Below are 14,535 nucleotides of genomic sequence, written 5' to 3'. Positions count from 1 at the left end.
ATGGACATCTTGGCTCTTTCCACAGTTTGGCTATTGTGGACATTGCTGCTATAAACATCGGGGTGCACGTACCCCTTCGGATCCCTACTTTTGTATCTTTGGGGTAAATACCCAGTAGTGCAATTGCTGGATCATATGGTAGCTCTCATAGAGTCTTTTTAAATAAAGAGAAGTAGTTACTAAATTCATGACATTTAGATGTAAAAGAGATTTAACCATTTCATTTTAAGATGTCAATATTTGTGATGCCCTGGAAATTACCTCCTTTGCAACAATTTGCATTTATGATGAAAAAGTTTAGACATCAACAAAAAATGTTCAAGGGTGCATAGTTTTTGAAATGCTTTTAGGTGCTATGCCAGCAAAATCGTTTGAAGACCACAACTTTGCATTTGAATTCAATCTTCGCAAAAACTTTGTCATTGCACCTAATTCTACAGTGGAGGGCACTGAGGCACAGAGAGATTAATGACCTTGATTAAGGTCACACAGCGGTGTTATGGGCTGAGCTGTGTCCCTCTTATGTTGAAGACCTAAAACCTAACACCTCAGAATGTGAATTAGTTGGAGATGAGGCCTTTAAACAGGTGATTCAGTTAAGATGAGGTCACTGGGGTGGGCCCTAATCCAACATGACTGATGTCCTTCTAAGAAAAAATTAGGAAACAGACAAGTGCAGAGGAAAGACCAGGCGAAGACACAGGGAGGGGACAGCCACCTAGAAGCTTTACTATGGCAGCCCAAGCAAACTAACACACCTAGGAAGGGACAAAACTGGGCAGCCTGACTCCAGAGCCCTCTTGTATCTACCCCTTACCATCCTCAGAGATACTGGGCGGCTGGTATTAGAGCTCCTATAGACAAAGAGAATAAGTCTCAGGAGAAACGGCTGGCCCACTGTGCCACAGCTGGGCAGGGCAGAGCTGGGGCTAGAGTCCTAGGGAATCCATGCACTGACCTGTATTTTGGGAAATCCAGTCCAGGGGCAGTGAGGTGAGCAGCCTGGAGATCAGGAAGCCAGGGAGCAGGAGGGCAGGCCCGGGGGACTCATAATAGTTGGCCATAGGGGAGGGGGCTGACTCAGGAAGACCAGAGCCCAGGGAGGATGGTCAGTGCCGAGCACAACATATGCACCTCAGCCAACACGTGCTGACCGATGTTCGTAAGGTCTCAGACCGGTAAACACAGGGCCGATGTCCCTTTAATGAGAGGGACTGCCCAGGGAACCAAAAGTAATCCTGCATACCAAACATTAAGACTTATGTGCATCTGAGAAATAACCCTTGCCCAGAGTCACCTTTAAATATATGTAACGTAATCAGTGCTGACTCCAGAGCTAGGGTTGCCCGAGAAGCAGAGCCTGTAAGACAAACCATTTCGGTACAAAGAGTCTGTACGGGACTCGATCCTAGCAAATCCACTGGAGAGGGGCGAAGTGAGACCAGGAAAAGAAGGGAGCCAATAAAAAGGGGGGTCCTGGAGCCGGTCTCCATCGTGAGCCATGACCTCCCACCCAGCACACTTGACCCAGAGGCAACCGTACTGCACAGAAATGAGAACTCAGGACACAGTTCTTTTTCATTGGTGATCTTAGGATCTTTAGGACTTTGAAGACTAAAAGGAAGGACAGCTTTTCTCACCTCCAGGCCCTGAGGCTACCCTTTCTCTGCCTCCTCGGCCGGGGCGACACTGCTCTCAGCCCCCAACTGAGGGCCAAATCTCCCAGACGACCGGGCCAGGCTGAAGACTGTGTCATCTCCATCTGGGCCTGTCTCTGTCACCACGACCACCCCCAGACGGGTGACTTGGAGTGGAGGTAGCCATGCTCCCCCATCCTCTCAGGCCCTGAAGCAGTACTGGAGCCTCAAGGTATAGCTGACCCTCCCCAGTCCTTCCCCTAATTTGCCTGCACCCTCTCCAGACCCCAGGCCTTGCAGAGACCCTGAAATAGGACCCATGGATATTTCTGCTCTGTTCCCCAAGCGTCTCCCACACTGTGCCAACACTGCGACAGCCCCTGCAAAAGGTCCCGTGCGTTTGCAGAAGGAGCCAGAACGACTGAGCACTGTGCTCTCCCGGCCTCCTCCAGCCCCAGCACCGGCAGGGAGCCCGGCGGCCTGGAAAAGGACCATTGGCACTTCCCTGGGGGGGAGAGATAAGACCAGGGGTGTGCCCCACTTCCCGTCAGCCCTTCCCTTTGCACAGAACTGGGCTCCCGTCATGCCACATCCAAAACCCCAGGCCCTCCAGGAAGCAGCCCTGCCTTGACGGTGCTTCCGGGCTGGCGCCGACACCAGGACAGGTGAAGCCGTTTCTCCGGGTCACCAAGTGGTAAGCTGAGAAGGAGAATGGGGTTTCCTATCGCCTGTTCTCTTGCTACAGCGAGCCATTTCATGGCCACAGGAAAAGCACTGGTGGAAAGCAGCAGCACATAAAGTTGTGTGTCTAGAGACTCGTCCTATATGGAAGTCGTGGGCCCCAGGCTGGCACTCGAAATACACCTAGTCCCAAATGAGACGTGCTGGAAGCGTGAAATCATGCTGGATTTAACAAAGGAATGTAAAATGTCGCATTCAGAATCTCTCTATTGATACTTGTTGAAATGCTATTTTAGATACAGTGAGTTAAATAAAAGAGATTGGTTTTTTTTTTTACCTTTTTACCCTGTTAATGTGACTACTACAAAAATGTCCAATGACATATGTGGCTTGCAGTGTCTCTCTACTGGGGACAGTGCATGGGGGAGCTCTGCTTGCCCTCGCTGTCGGGATGGTCAATCCCGCAGTCACCATGACCGTGATGGAAGGATGTGGTTTGGAAAGTGAGCTGCACGCGGGAGAAGGTGCTGCCCGGAAGTGCCCACACCAAGGACCGGCACACCACACTGGGAAGAGCATCCCCAGTAGCTGTACGAGTAAGAGAAACTCTTAACCCCATTTTATAGTGAGGACACTTGGGGACGCAGGGCGTTTACTCGGGGCCGGAAAAGACCCACTCTGTAAGTAAAGGAGCTTGAATCCAAGCTCTGGGTCCCGTGCTCTCCGCACTACGCTCCTGGGGGGGCTGACAAGCACCAGCCCAGGGAGGGTGGGCCCGCTTCCCAAGGCGGCAGTGGGCCCACGAGAGCCAGCCAACCTTCCCACACGTTCTGAGACCAAGTCTGCGTCTCAGAAGTGTGTGGTGAGGAGAGCTCGTGCTAGAGATTGTCCAAGTGTCTGTGACACCAGGCAGGTGAGCCCATCAACTTCCCCAAGGCCCCAGGGTCGCCCCTCTGCTCCTCATCCACAGCCACCCCACTCCATGCTTTGAGCCTCCTCCCTGCACGGAGTATGGCTGTGACAGACTCCTTCTTCCTTGTACCTCTGGGAGTAAAGATCGTAGGCTCTTTGGCCCCATCGCCGTGGGGAAGCATAGAGAACAGGGGAAGAACTCAACAGAGCCTGCAGCAGGGGAACCCGGGGGCCTAGCAAGCTCTAGGAAGCCCTGGCTCCAGTGTGAGGGTTCTAGCAGAGCAAGTGCAAGCTAGACTGCGAGATCACAGACACAGAGAGTAGCGACAAAGGGGCTAAGCCCCTCTCCTTCCGTCTGGTTCTAGTGTGCCTTCAAACTGCCCTTGTAAGAGCTCAGACAGGGAAGGTTGGGGGATTGCTGGGGTCCCCTCAAAGCAGTGAGTCTGGACTCATTCCCAAACAAGTAAAGGCCACTGGAAAGCAGTGTGCTTGAGGTATAACTCAGGCTTTGGTCCTGGGCCACCAGGACTGGTGTTTTCCAGGGTGACTCAGAGCCGCAGAGGCACCCCGGCACGAAGAGCCAGGACGAAGACTCCCAGCTCGGGAGAAAGTGGAAAGCAAGTAACACATGGGTGCAATTAACTCCAGCTCACGTGAATAATGAGCACCCCAGGAAAACAAGGCAGAGCGAGGCCGGGTGAGGGCAGAGCAGCGGGGATGAAGAGAGAGAAGGACGCTGGCCCCTGGCCCCCCAGCTTCCGGGCTGGGCTTTGTTTACCTCAAGCACCCTCCAGGGGATCGCTTCGGGAATGGGGACGGCTACTCCGATATCCTCTTTGAAGACAGATCCTGCTGAAGGAGCGGGAGAGCAGGTGTGGGGCTCTCCTCCGCTTTCCATGTGTATGTGAGCAGCCTACAGACCTGGATGCCCTGCGGTTCTTACATAGGCAAGAGAGGCACTTCCCAGCTTTGTGACCTTGGCTTTCCTCCATGCGGCCAGGATGCAGAAGGCCCAACCCACACATAGTGACATAGAAAACCCAGAAAATGTCCATATAACAAGGGGGTCTGGGCCTGATTGTATTTTTGTGGGTACAGGAAGCATATCTCATCTCTGAGTTTCATTTCAAGATAGTAATGGGATCCTTTCAAAATATTTGTTATAACAAAGACGGGTACAGAGTAGGAGAGAGTTCAGAAGAACCGGCTGTAAGGCCTTGCTGCTACTCAAAGTGGTGGCCCCACCGTGATCTCATGAGACGTACTGAATCAGAATCCTCGTTTGAGCAGGTTTCCCAGCTCCTTAAGGTTCGGGCAGCGCTGTGCAGAGGCTCCAGGGTCCAGGTGAGGGGTAACCCCAGGCCCATCACGCACAGTCCTCTGTCCCCAGCCCTGTGGTGGCTGGGAGGTGCCTGGCTGCTAGCACCCCATGGGGCAGGACCTGCCCGGCCTGGGCTACAGAATGCCAGCCTGCTGGAATAAAGCCAAGCTCCCTAGGGGCTGCAGGAGCTATGCTTGCTGTTTGGGAAGGACCTTGGCAGCAACCACCATGGAAGGCTGAAGGAAAATTCCTTGGCAAGGCTGGCTCCCAGACGGCAAAGTTTTCCTTGAACAGAAATTTCCTCCCAATCAGGCTGGGCTTGGGCTCTGGCATGCCCGTTTCAGGACTTTCTCAAGCTCCTCAGCTGCGTCCTCTTGCAAACGGGAGCAATAGGGACTGTCATTCCAGACTGGCAGTGAGGATTATACAAGAACGTGGAGGAGCCAGTGAGCAGCGTGGCCCGCAGCAGGTGTCCCGGCGAAGCTCTTGAAAGCTCGGTCGGGCTTTGCGACACTGTGTGCAGGTGCACACGGGTCTGTCTGGGCCCGCTCCAGGAGAGACAAGGGCGACTGGGATCTGGGTTCTCAGCGGCTCTGTGTGAGGCCTGGAGTATGTGTCTCAGTTGGCCTCATTGGCTCTGGAGGAGATGGATGTCTCCTGAACTAACTCCTTTGCTTTGATTCCCCCACCCTGCCTACGAACTAACAGAGCCTGCAGCTCAAGGCACACTTCCCTGCCATGCTCCTGAACCTAGGCAGAGGTGCCTTTGGGGCCAAACAGGCTTGGAGACTGCTTATGTGGCTTCCAAACTCCAGCAGTTGGGAGCAAAGCAGCTGGGAAACAAACACATTTGTCCCCCATCTGTTGGGAATCTGTCATAAGCCAAATTCCAAGGAGAGTGGACCAGATGACGGGCCTGCGCCTTCCTCGCTATTTGCAAATGCAGCTGCACATGTGCACCTCGTCCCACAGTCTCACAGGCATAGACAAGGGTTTGCAACGGGAGATAAGCTTGGGCACTCTTGACAAGGCAGGCAGATGCTGCAGAGGAAGGCTCTCGGGCACAGCACAGAGTTCGCCCGGAGCACTGTGGGAAGGGTACGGGCCCTGCAAGATCCCCCATAGGCCGGGCTCCGTCTGCAGCGCTGAGTGTGCTGGGTGTCTCCATGCCCTCTCCATCCTGACTGGCCCGGATGGCTGACCTCCCTCCATGCCCTGCCCTCTGGCTCCTGGTTGGTGAGAGCCAAGCAAAGAGCAGCAGGACATCCAGAGGACAGGGGAGAAGGAAGGGCTGAGGAATGGATGCTCCCGGCTCCCTCCCTGCTGTCTCCTGGGTTGGCATTGCCCGGGTCTCTCCTCTAAGGCTCCTGCTGGTGACACTTTCTCCCACAGCGGCAGCTCTTCCAAGTTCCCGGAGCCTCTCCTGTCCTCGTCTCCTAACCCTGCGATGCCAACAGCTTGCTGCAGGCTGGTCCCTGAGCGCACCCCCTCCCTCCCTCCGGGGTTCCCTGTGCCCTGCCTGCTCCGTGGTGGAGGGGCCCTCCGGAAGCACTGCTCTGTCTCCCTGTTCGAGTCCCTTACGCTGTGACTGCCAAATCTAACACTTCCCAGCTTTGTGACCTCAGGCTGATGCGTAACTCTAACCTCATGTCATCGTACACGCAGGACGCTTACAAGAGTCAGAATGTGTTAAATGTGGTTGCTGTTGTTGTTGAACTTCATCCTCTCAATAATCCCATGAGACTGGCACACTAGCGCTTTCCCATTACTTAGATGGGAAAGGTGAGGCTCAGTGGGTAGGTCATCGGCTGGTAAGTGAAGAGCAGCCATCTGAGCCAGAGCCGGTCTCATTCCAGAGCTCAGCTGTCATCCACGGGGAGCTCCCGCATCCGCACCTGCTTTGGGAATGCAGAAGGGGGTGCGGGGAGGGTATTTCAGAGGAAATGTACAGGCTCTGGTGGAAAGGAGACATCGAGGCTTGCTGAGAGGTGGGGGCTGGAGAGGGAAAGCAGGCAGCCTGCATAGGGAGGTGAGAGTTGGAATCCCCAGAACTGTAATCATGAAGAAAGGAAGAGCAGAGCAGGAAGGGGCTGAGGACAGACCTAGGGCGACAGGGAGGGCGACAGGGATGCCGACAGGAAAGGAGATGGAAGTGACCCCTCCGGGTGGGCGGAGCCTTCCTGACCCTGCCTGCCTGCCTGGCGCCACGCTGGTACTCTAATTAAATAATGAACCTTACAACCATGTGCAATTTGAGGAAGGCAGGGTCCACCCAGTTCATTTCATAGATGAGGACCTTGAAGCTCAGGGTGGCCAAGGAACACGTCTAAAATCAGTCTTCTGTGGCAGAGCCCGAATCAAAACCAGGTTCATCTGACTCCATAGCCCCGTCTGGGCGAATGAGAGGTAAGCACCCCCCACCCCCTTTCCCCAGAGACCACAGAAGGATGGGATTTGAGAAAAAGAGATACTTCAACGTGGGCACGGCTGATTTTAGCGGAGTCCAAGACACATCTCCTCACTCACTGTACTCACCAGTCACAGGGACATAATCCCTGACTCACGATGCATTTTTCAAACAAGGTTATACTTTCCCCAGCATCTTCCGCCTGTCTGTGGTTTGGTTGTGCTCCCATTCCAGACATGACCTTATCGGTTCTCTTACCTCTGGCTTTCCTCTTGCTAAATACAGACTGCCAGATGATGGTCAGGGTGAAGAGGAGGACACTGAGGATCCCCACACAGCACACGAGCACAGCATATATGTAGAGATCTGAAGGCAAGGACACAGTGGGGCATTGTCAGGACGAGCCACATCGGAGGAGAGGTACCAAGTAAGATAAACTTCATACATTACCAAAAATTAACTCAAAGTAAACCACAAGCTTAAGTAGAAAATATAAACTTTGGGGGAAAATATAGGAGAAAAATCTTTGGGATCTAGGACTACGCAAAGAATTTATTTTTATAAATATATTTTTTAAGGACTTTATTTATTTGTCAGAGAGAGAGAGCACAAGAGCACAAGCAGGGGGAGTGGCAGGCAGAGGGAGAAACAGGCTCCCTGCTGAGCAAGGAGCCCAACTCAGGACTCGATCCCTGGACCTGAGCCGAAGGCAGATGCTTAACCGACTGAGCCACCCAGGCTCCATAAACAGAGATTTTTTTATATCTGACACTGAAAGCATCATCCATGTAAAGAAAACTTGATCAATTTGATTTCATCAAAATTAAAACCTTTTGCTTTGGAAACACCCGTAAAAAGAGGATGAAAAGACAAGTTACAGAGTGGGAGGAAATATTTGTAACTGTATATCCAATAAAGGACTAGTACCTAAAATACAAAGAACGCTCAAAATTTAACAGTAAAAAAATAGACAAACCAATCCTACTAGAAAATGAGCAGGAACAGAGATAATTCACTAAAGAGAATATACAGGTGGCAAATAAGTTCACGAGAAGATGTTCCACTTCCTTAGCCATTTGAGAAACGCAAATTTAAACCACACTGAGATATCTCACACACCCATCAGAACAAATAAAATAAAAAATAGTGACAATACCAAATACCAGGAAGGATATGAATAAACTGGGTCACTCGGCATTGCTGGTGAGAATATAAAATGGTACAGCCACCCCAGAAACAGTTTCTTAAAAGATACATCTACAAATACTCTTCAACTCAGCAACTGCACTCTGGGGCATTTGTCCCAGAGAAATGAAAACTTCAGTTCACACAAAATAGCAGCTTTATTTACAGTAGCCCAAAACTGGAAACTGCCTGGATGTCCTTCAGGAGGTGAATGGCTCAACAAACTGTGGTCCACACACACCATGGAATACTACCTAGTGATGTAGCAATCTGGAACTTGCAAACAATGATGCTAAGTGTGTATGTGGTGGGGGGGGGTGAGATCCCAGAAGGCTACATACTGTATGACTTTATTTACATAATATTCTTGAAATGACAAAATTATAGAAATGGAGAACAGATTAGTGATTGCCAGAGGTTAAGGAGGGAGTAGCTGATGGGGGGAACATGGGTTTGGCTATAAGAAACCCTTGTGGGGATGGGAATGTTCTGTATCTTGGCTGTATCAATGTCAACATCCTGGTTACCATGTTGTACTATAGTTTTGCAAGATGTTACCACTGGGAGAAATTGGGTTAAGGGCACAAATGGGTACAAGGGATCCCTGTATCATTTCTCAGAAATACATGTTAATCTACAACTCCAAATAATTTTTCTAAGTTAAACCATGACCATATATGTCTCAGTCAATTTGGGCTGCAATAACAAAATACCATCGACTGAGCAGTTTAAACTATAAACATATACTTCTCACAGGAGCAAGGTGCTGGCAGAACTGGTATCTGGTAAGAGTTCTCTTCCTGGTTTGGGGACATTTTCTCTTGGTATCCTCACATGGCAGAGAACAGAGAGAGACCAAGCAAGCTCTTACAGGGTCTCATCTTATAAGGGCAAATAATCCCATTCATGAGGGCTCCACTCTCATGACATAGTCACTTCCCAAAGGCCCCACCTCCTAATACAGTCATATTAGGGGTTAGGATTTCAGCATATGAATTGGGGGGGACATCAACCTGAGCCCATAACAACATACATCCATTTCTTAAACTCCAGTGATCAACCTCATCACCAATCTGATTGGTAAAATGCCGATTGCTCAGAAAGGGAAAGGGAAGCCAAAGGCCTTAGTTTATCCTTCTCTGCAGCAAAAAGCTACAGATGTTTGAGCTTAGCAAAAATGTTTTTCTACTGACTTAAATTTCTTGAGCCAACAGGCAGTTATTATCAGCCATGTTCAGCACTCTCCTAAGTACAAGAAATATAACAATGGACATTTAAAAGTCTCATCAAGAAATCAGAGAGCAGTATGGCATTTGCGACAACAAAAGTGTGCGCCCAGTACTAGAAACACACAGAGAAGGAACTCAACTGGCGTGAGGAGGTCACAAGGAGCTTCAAAGAGGACTGGAGCTCTGTGCTGAGTCATATTTTAAAAAACACAGAAAATGCAAAAATATATAGAAAGAATAAAAATACAGAGAGAAACAGAGTGAAAAAAATGTATCAGATTAATATAAGTGGCTTCATGGGACCTTATTACTGGCCACTCAAAGTGTTTCTAACTGCTCCCTATAATAAATGAGTATGATGAGCATTCACAAACTCAAACCTTAATGCACCTCTCATATTAGGTTTTTAAGATGAAGTCCCTAAAAGTGCAATTGCTGAGTCAACAGGAATGCACCTTTGTAAAGCCCTTGGGACCTGGAGAAGCAGTTAGTTAAGTGTCCAAACAGAAAAAGCAGCATGCTGGGAGCGGCAGGGGGGCTGGCTTCCACAGTGAGCTAGAGACACAGGTAAGGCTGCAGTCAACGAGAGAGGAAGAGGGAGGATGGGACAGAATCAGACATCTCAGGTTCCTTTCGACTCTCTCTTCCCTGGCCCACACCCCAGGAGGCTCAGTGTAGTCTCTGACCCAGAGTCCACGAGGTCCTCCCATGGTCTTAGGCTCAGTCAACATTTTTGCCTAAGTTAGTCTGAGAAGGCTTCTGTTCATGGAACTTAGGAGCCTGAATTAAAAGTAAAAGAAGTAGAAAGCACAGCAGGATAAGGCTGCAGGTGAAGGGAACACCTGCCCTAATATTTAAGGGAGCAGGAAGGTGGGTAGGAAGAGTCTGCTACAGAGGGAGCTGGGAGTCAGTCACAGAAGCAGAGGAAGACTGAAGTTGAGAGTTCTAGAAGCCAAGAGAGTAGATATTGTAAGAAAGATTCTTTAATAGCATCAAGTGCTGCTGGAAAACATCCACTGGGTTTTCCTGCTCGGAAGCTACTGGAAAAGTCCTGGGGGAAAGCCAATTCTGTGGGATGGTGGGGGCCGAGCCAGATTAGAGGGTCGAGGAGTTCAGTGGCATGTGAGGAGTTTGAGACAGCGGAAACCCTCTCCTACAACAAAAATCAAAACTGCCCTTCTGTATAGACGCCTGTGTCTCAGATGCGTGGGCTTTGCAGATTCACTCGGTGAGAGCTCTGAATGGTCAGAGCTAGGGGCTTGGGTCTCCATTTAAACAGCGAAATTCTGAGAGCTAGGATAGGGGTCACAGACCAGGATTCGTGACAGGACACGGGATGGGCCAGAACACGGAGAACATAGGGCCAGTCCCGGATTTACATGCAGTTGAGCATGCGTAGCCATTTCTGTCTGGCATGAGAGAACGGCAAATAATGCAGTCCCATTGCCAGGCACGCAGACGTGGGGCACGACACAACATCTGCCTCCAAGGGACTCCAAAGATGCCGGCCCCAGGACCAAAACGGCAAGGGCCATCTGGCTTCAGTCTCATTTTTCGTTGAAGAGACAAACTGTCTCACTGAATGAAGTTTCTGGACCACTGGAGCAGAGCAGCGTCCTCTACGAGCTCCCTCTTCATCGGAGCCCTTTCCTTGGTTTGGAAACTGTGGCAATCAAGCAGGGACAAGGTCGTGGTGCGAATCTCCCACAAGGGTCCCCAGAAGCACGCTGCAGGCCTCTGTGGCCCGCTGTGCCCCGACAGGAGGCGAGGGGCTCCGAGAGGTCCACGCTCTGGTTTCAGACCACAGCCTCTACCACGTGGCACAGAGGGGGCTCTCCACAGGCAGTCCCAGCTGCAGACCATAAAACATCTGGCCAGCTACACGGCCAAGCACGCAGGCCCACGGGCTGGGGACACTGGCTGGCAGGCACCAGCCGCCTGTGTGCGCGTCCCCACAGGCCTGGGAGCAACCGCGCCTGCTCTCTGTCGCGTTCCTGAAGCTACAGGAACCTGAGCACGCGTCACCTTGCCGGAGGAGAAAAGCTCAAACAGAACTTCTGAGTTTCCCTGGATGGGGCAGCACCCAGCACCCCAGCGTTCCAATTTTTTCCCTCTGTTCCGAGAGTTCCTTTTGCGGCATAAAGACAATTGCCCTGTTTTAGCGGCTCAAAACACTGAAACCACCTCCCTCGATTTTCTCTGCAAACAGAGGTAGAACGCTGACCACTTAAGCCAGGGTCACGAACACCTAGATCGAGCACCTCCTTGCCTCCGAGGAGGCCGCGACTCTGCTCCAGACAGCCGTCCTCCACCTGGAAGCCGGCCCCGTCCTGCCTTATCTCCACCCTTCCCTCAACCTCCTTGCACACACCTCTCTAATTATAAATGTTGGCTCAAAGGTTTTAAAACTCAGGCCAGACCGGGCCAAACAATGCTTGTCTGGCGGCTGAATCCAAGCCTTCAGATCCAAATTGAACAAAAACCTCTGCATTTAACCCAATCTGGGGTTAGCTTTTAAAACACCACATATACCTGCGCCCTCAAAATCATTCTAAAAATCTTGTTATGCTCCTCAAACTCATGTGCAGCTTTGTCTTCTGCCATCGGACTTCCAAAGGCACCAATGTCATTTTTAGGCTCGGCTGCAAGCCGCCATGCAGAAAATGTCACACACACCCCCAACCCCACCACGACCCCAGCCGCCCCAGCCCAGGCCTCCCTGAAGCAGATGGCCGGGCGGCAGGCTGGAGTGACACTCAAGCGGCAGGGAGGCCAAGACGGTGGGGGAGGGGGGGCACAGTGAGCTTGTGCCTGCTCCCCACTCCCAGAACACCAGGCCCACCACAGGGCAGGCCCGGCAGAGAGGCCCTGCGATAGGCAGGCAGCACCTATTGCCGGGCAACCCGGAGGCCAGCTGGGACATTCCGCGCTGCTTGGAAGCCCAGGGGCCCCAGCATGCCTCCGCACACTGAAGGCAGCAACTCGCCCAGACCACCGACTGGAGAAAGTCCATGTCAGTCCTCTACTCTTCCAGGGAAAATGCAAACACCAGGATCTCAGGTCCATGCGACAAACTGCAGCCTTCTATTTTTTTTTTTTTTTTTTTTTTAATCCAGCTTGTAATATCATCTTGCTCGGGGGAAAAACACCTGAGCAATAGCAATAGCCCTGAGGGATTTTAACTCACTCCAGCATTTCACCAAGAGGCCCGACAATGCTGGGTTTTGTGCCCCGGGCATGTGGTCAGCTGAGCGGAGCCCCAGGGGGACGGCCATCCCTCCGCAGGCCCTGCTGCAGCTGTCCCATCCAGGAACAAAAGGGCAAAGGCCCGGGATCAGGCGCCAGGGAGTTTCATCCGTACCCCTGACCTCGCCGACACCGTGGCTGGGTTAAGAAAGCAAAACACACGGCCACTGCTGCCGGAATCCCGGGGAAAGAACGCTCTGGAAACAGCTGCTCTGAGGCATTAGACATAGTGAGGACTCCAATTCTTTTCTGAAGGGACCTAAGTCTCTGTGTTGAGAAGTAAGCCCACGTTGGGCTACGGATTTTGTGTAGAGAGCCAGGTCGAGAGTGACCCTGATAGTCGATAGCTACATGTGAAGTATAAGCCACTATTAATTATACACTTGTTTTAGACATGCTGATGATGCTGCAAGGCATGTTGGGACCACATGCTGCCATATTTCCAAATATATGGAGTCTTGTTTTTTGTACCACGGGTATTTTTTTTTTAAAGATCATTTATTTGAGAGACAGAGAGAGTGCACGAGCAGGGGGAGCAACAGAGGGAGAAGCAGACTCCCCGCTGAGCAGGGAGCCCAATGCAGGGCTCCACCCCAGGACCCCGAAATCATGACCTGAGCCAAAGGCAGGCGTTTAACCGACTGAGCCACCCAGGTGCCCCTGTACCATGGATTATTTCTAAATACAGTCCTTAGACCATTTGCACTAGGGAAACACCCCGGGCCCCAATACAAATGTTTTGCTCCCTTCCTAAAGGCAATAATCAGATTCTCGGTGGGGAGCCCAGAATGCGGGTTACTAACAATCCCCCAGGAAATCCTTATGCATCTGATGATAAACAAGGCTCCTGCTGTCACAGCTGCCAGCGACCTACCTTAGGGATGCCCTGGATGTCTCCACACTTCTCCCCCACCATAGGGCTCTGGGTCATGGGGCAGCTCCCAGAAACATGGGGTAAATCAATTATTTTTTCTATTGCTTCACTCCATGAGCAGTAAAGTCACTTTCATCTCCTTGCTAATAAACAGGCATTCCCTGAATGAAAGGCTGAGGGAGAGAGCTGGGGATCATTTCGCTGGGAGAGGGTCATTAAATAAAAAGACAGCCACAAAGCCTGCATAAGAAAAGGCAGGGGATACAAGGAATCTCTACTGAATGAAGTGGAATCTGACAAAGAAAATATTTGATGGCAAAACAATGAATCCCAGTGTCCTATCTGAGTGACACTGTCTGGTTTGCAAACAATGTTCACAATCATGACTATATTTTCCTAAGAGAGAAAGTGCCTCCATCCACTGCTTTTAACTGGCTATTGGAAGAGGTGGGTTTGGATCCAAGCGCCTGTCTCCCCCATGGGGCATGATCTCCTTCCACCACATCTGTGAGTTAACTAAAAGTGAGGGGAAGCCTCCAAGGCACACACATCTCCCTAGATCCGTTCGGCAAGGGGATTCATCATCCATAAATGCCATGCCTTCACTAAGTGTAACCCTTCACAAGTTCCTCATCACCTTTTGACATTCATCAGTTTTTCACTGACCAAAGGCTCTGCCTAAGAACTCACCAAGTACATTCTTTCATGGCTTCTTGTCATAACCCTCACCTACTTTGCAATAATAATTCCTGCGAACTTTCCTCCCTCTCAGTAAGGCAAGGTTTCTCAACCTCGGCACTCTTGACATTTGGGGCCAGACACTTCCTTGTTGTGGGGAGCTGACTTGTGCATTGTTAGGACATTTGTCAGCACCCCTGGCCTCTACCCGGTAGATGCCAGGAGCATCAAAAGGTTAGCTGTAGCAACCAAAAATGTATCCACACACTGGCACATGTACTCTGGAGGGGCACAACCCCCTGCTGAGAATCATTGCTCCAAGGTTCCAATCTGAGTGCAGCAGAATCTCCACCCGCGCCGGCCCC

At 51.1% G+C, this 14,535-nt stretch overlaps 1 protein-coding gene across 2 annotated transcripts in view; it reads right to left on the bottom strand.

The window, feature by feature from the left end:
* VSTM4 (V-set and transmembrane domain containing 4) overlaps nt 1-14,535 on the bottom strand; it is an 80,663-nt gene that overhangs the window by 35,458 nt on the left and 30,670 nt on the right. For both annotated transcript variants that reach the window (XM_081823931.1, XM_081823932.1), the window contains exon 4: nt 7,217-7,324. In XM_081823931.1, the coding sequence (XP_081680057.1) occupies nt 7,217-7,324 (108 nt within the window). The remainder of the gene's footprint in view (nt 1-7,216; nt 7,325-14,535) is intronic.

The sequence above is a fragment of the Leptonychotes weddellii genome, chromosome 6 (genome assembly GCF_054177405.1).
Source record: "Leptonychotes weddellii isolate Sample4059 chromosome 6, ASM5417740v2, whole genome shotgun sequence".
NCBI classification, from domain to species: Eukaryota; Metazoa; Chordata; class Mammalia; order Carnivora; family Phocidae; genus Leptonychotes; species Leptonychotes weddellii.
Note: the sequence above shows the minus strand (reverse complement) of the source record. Positions and strands in the feature narration are given on the sequence as shown.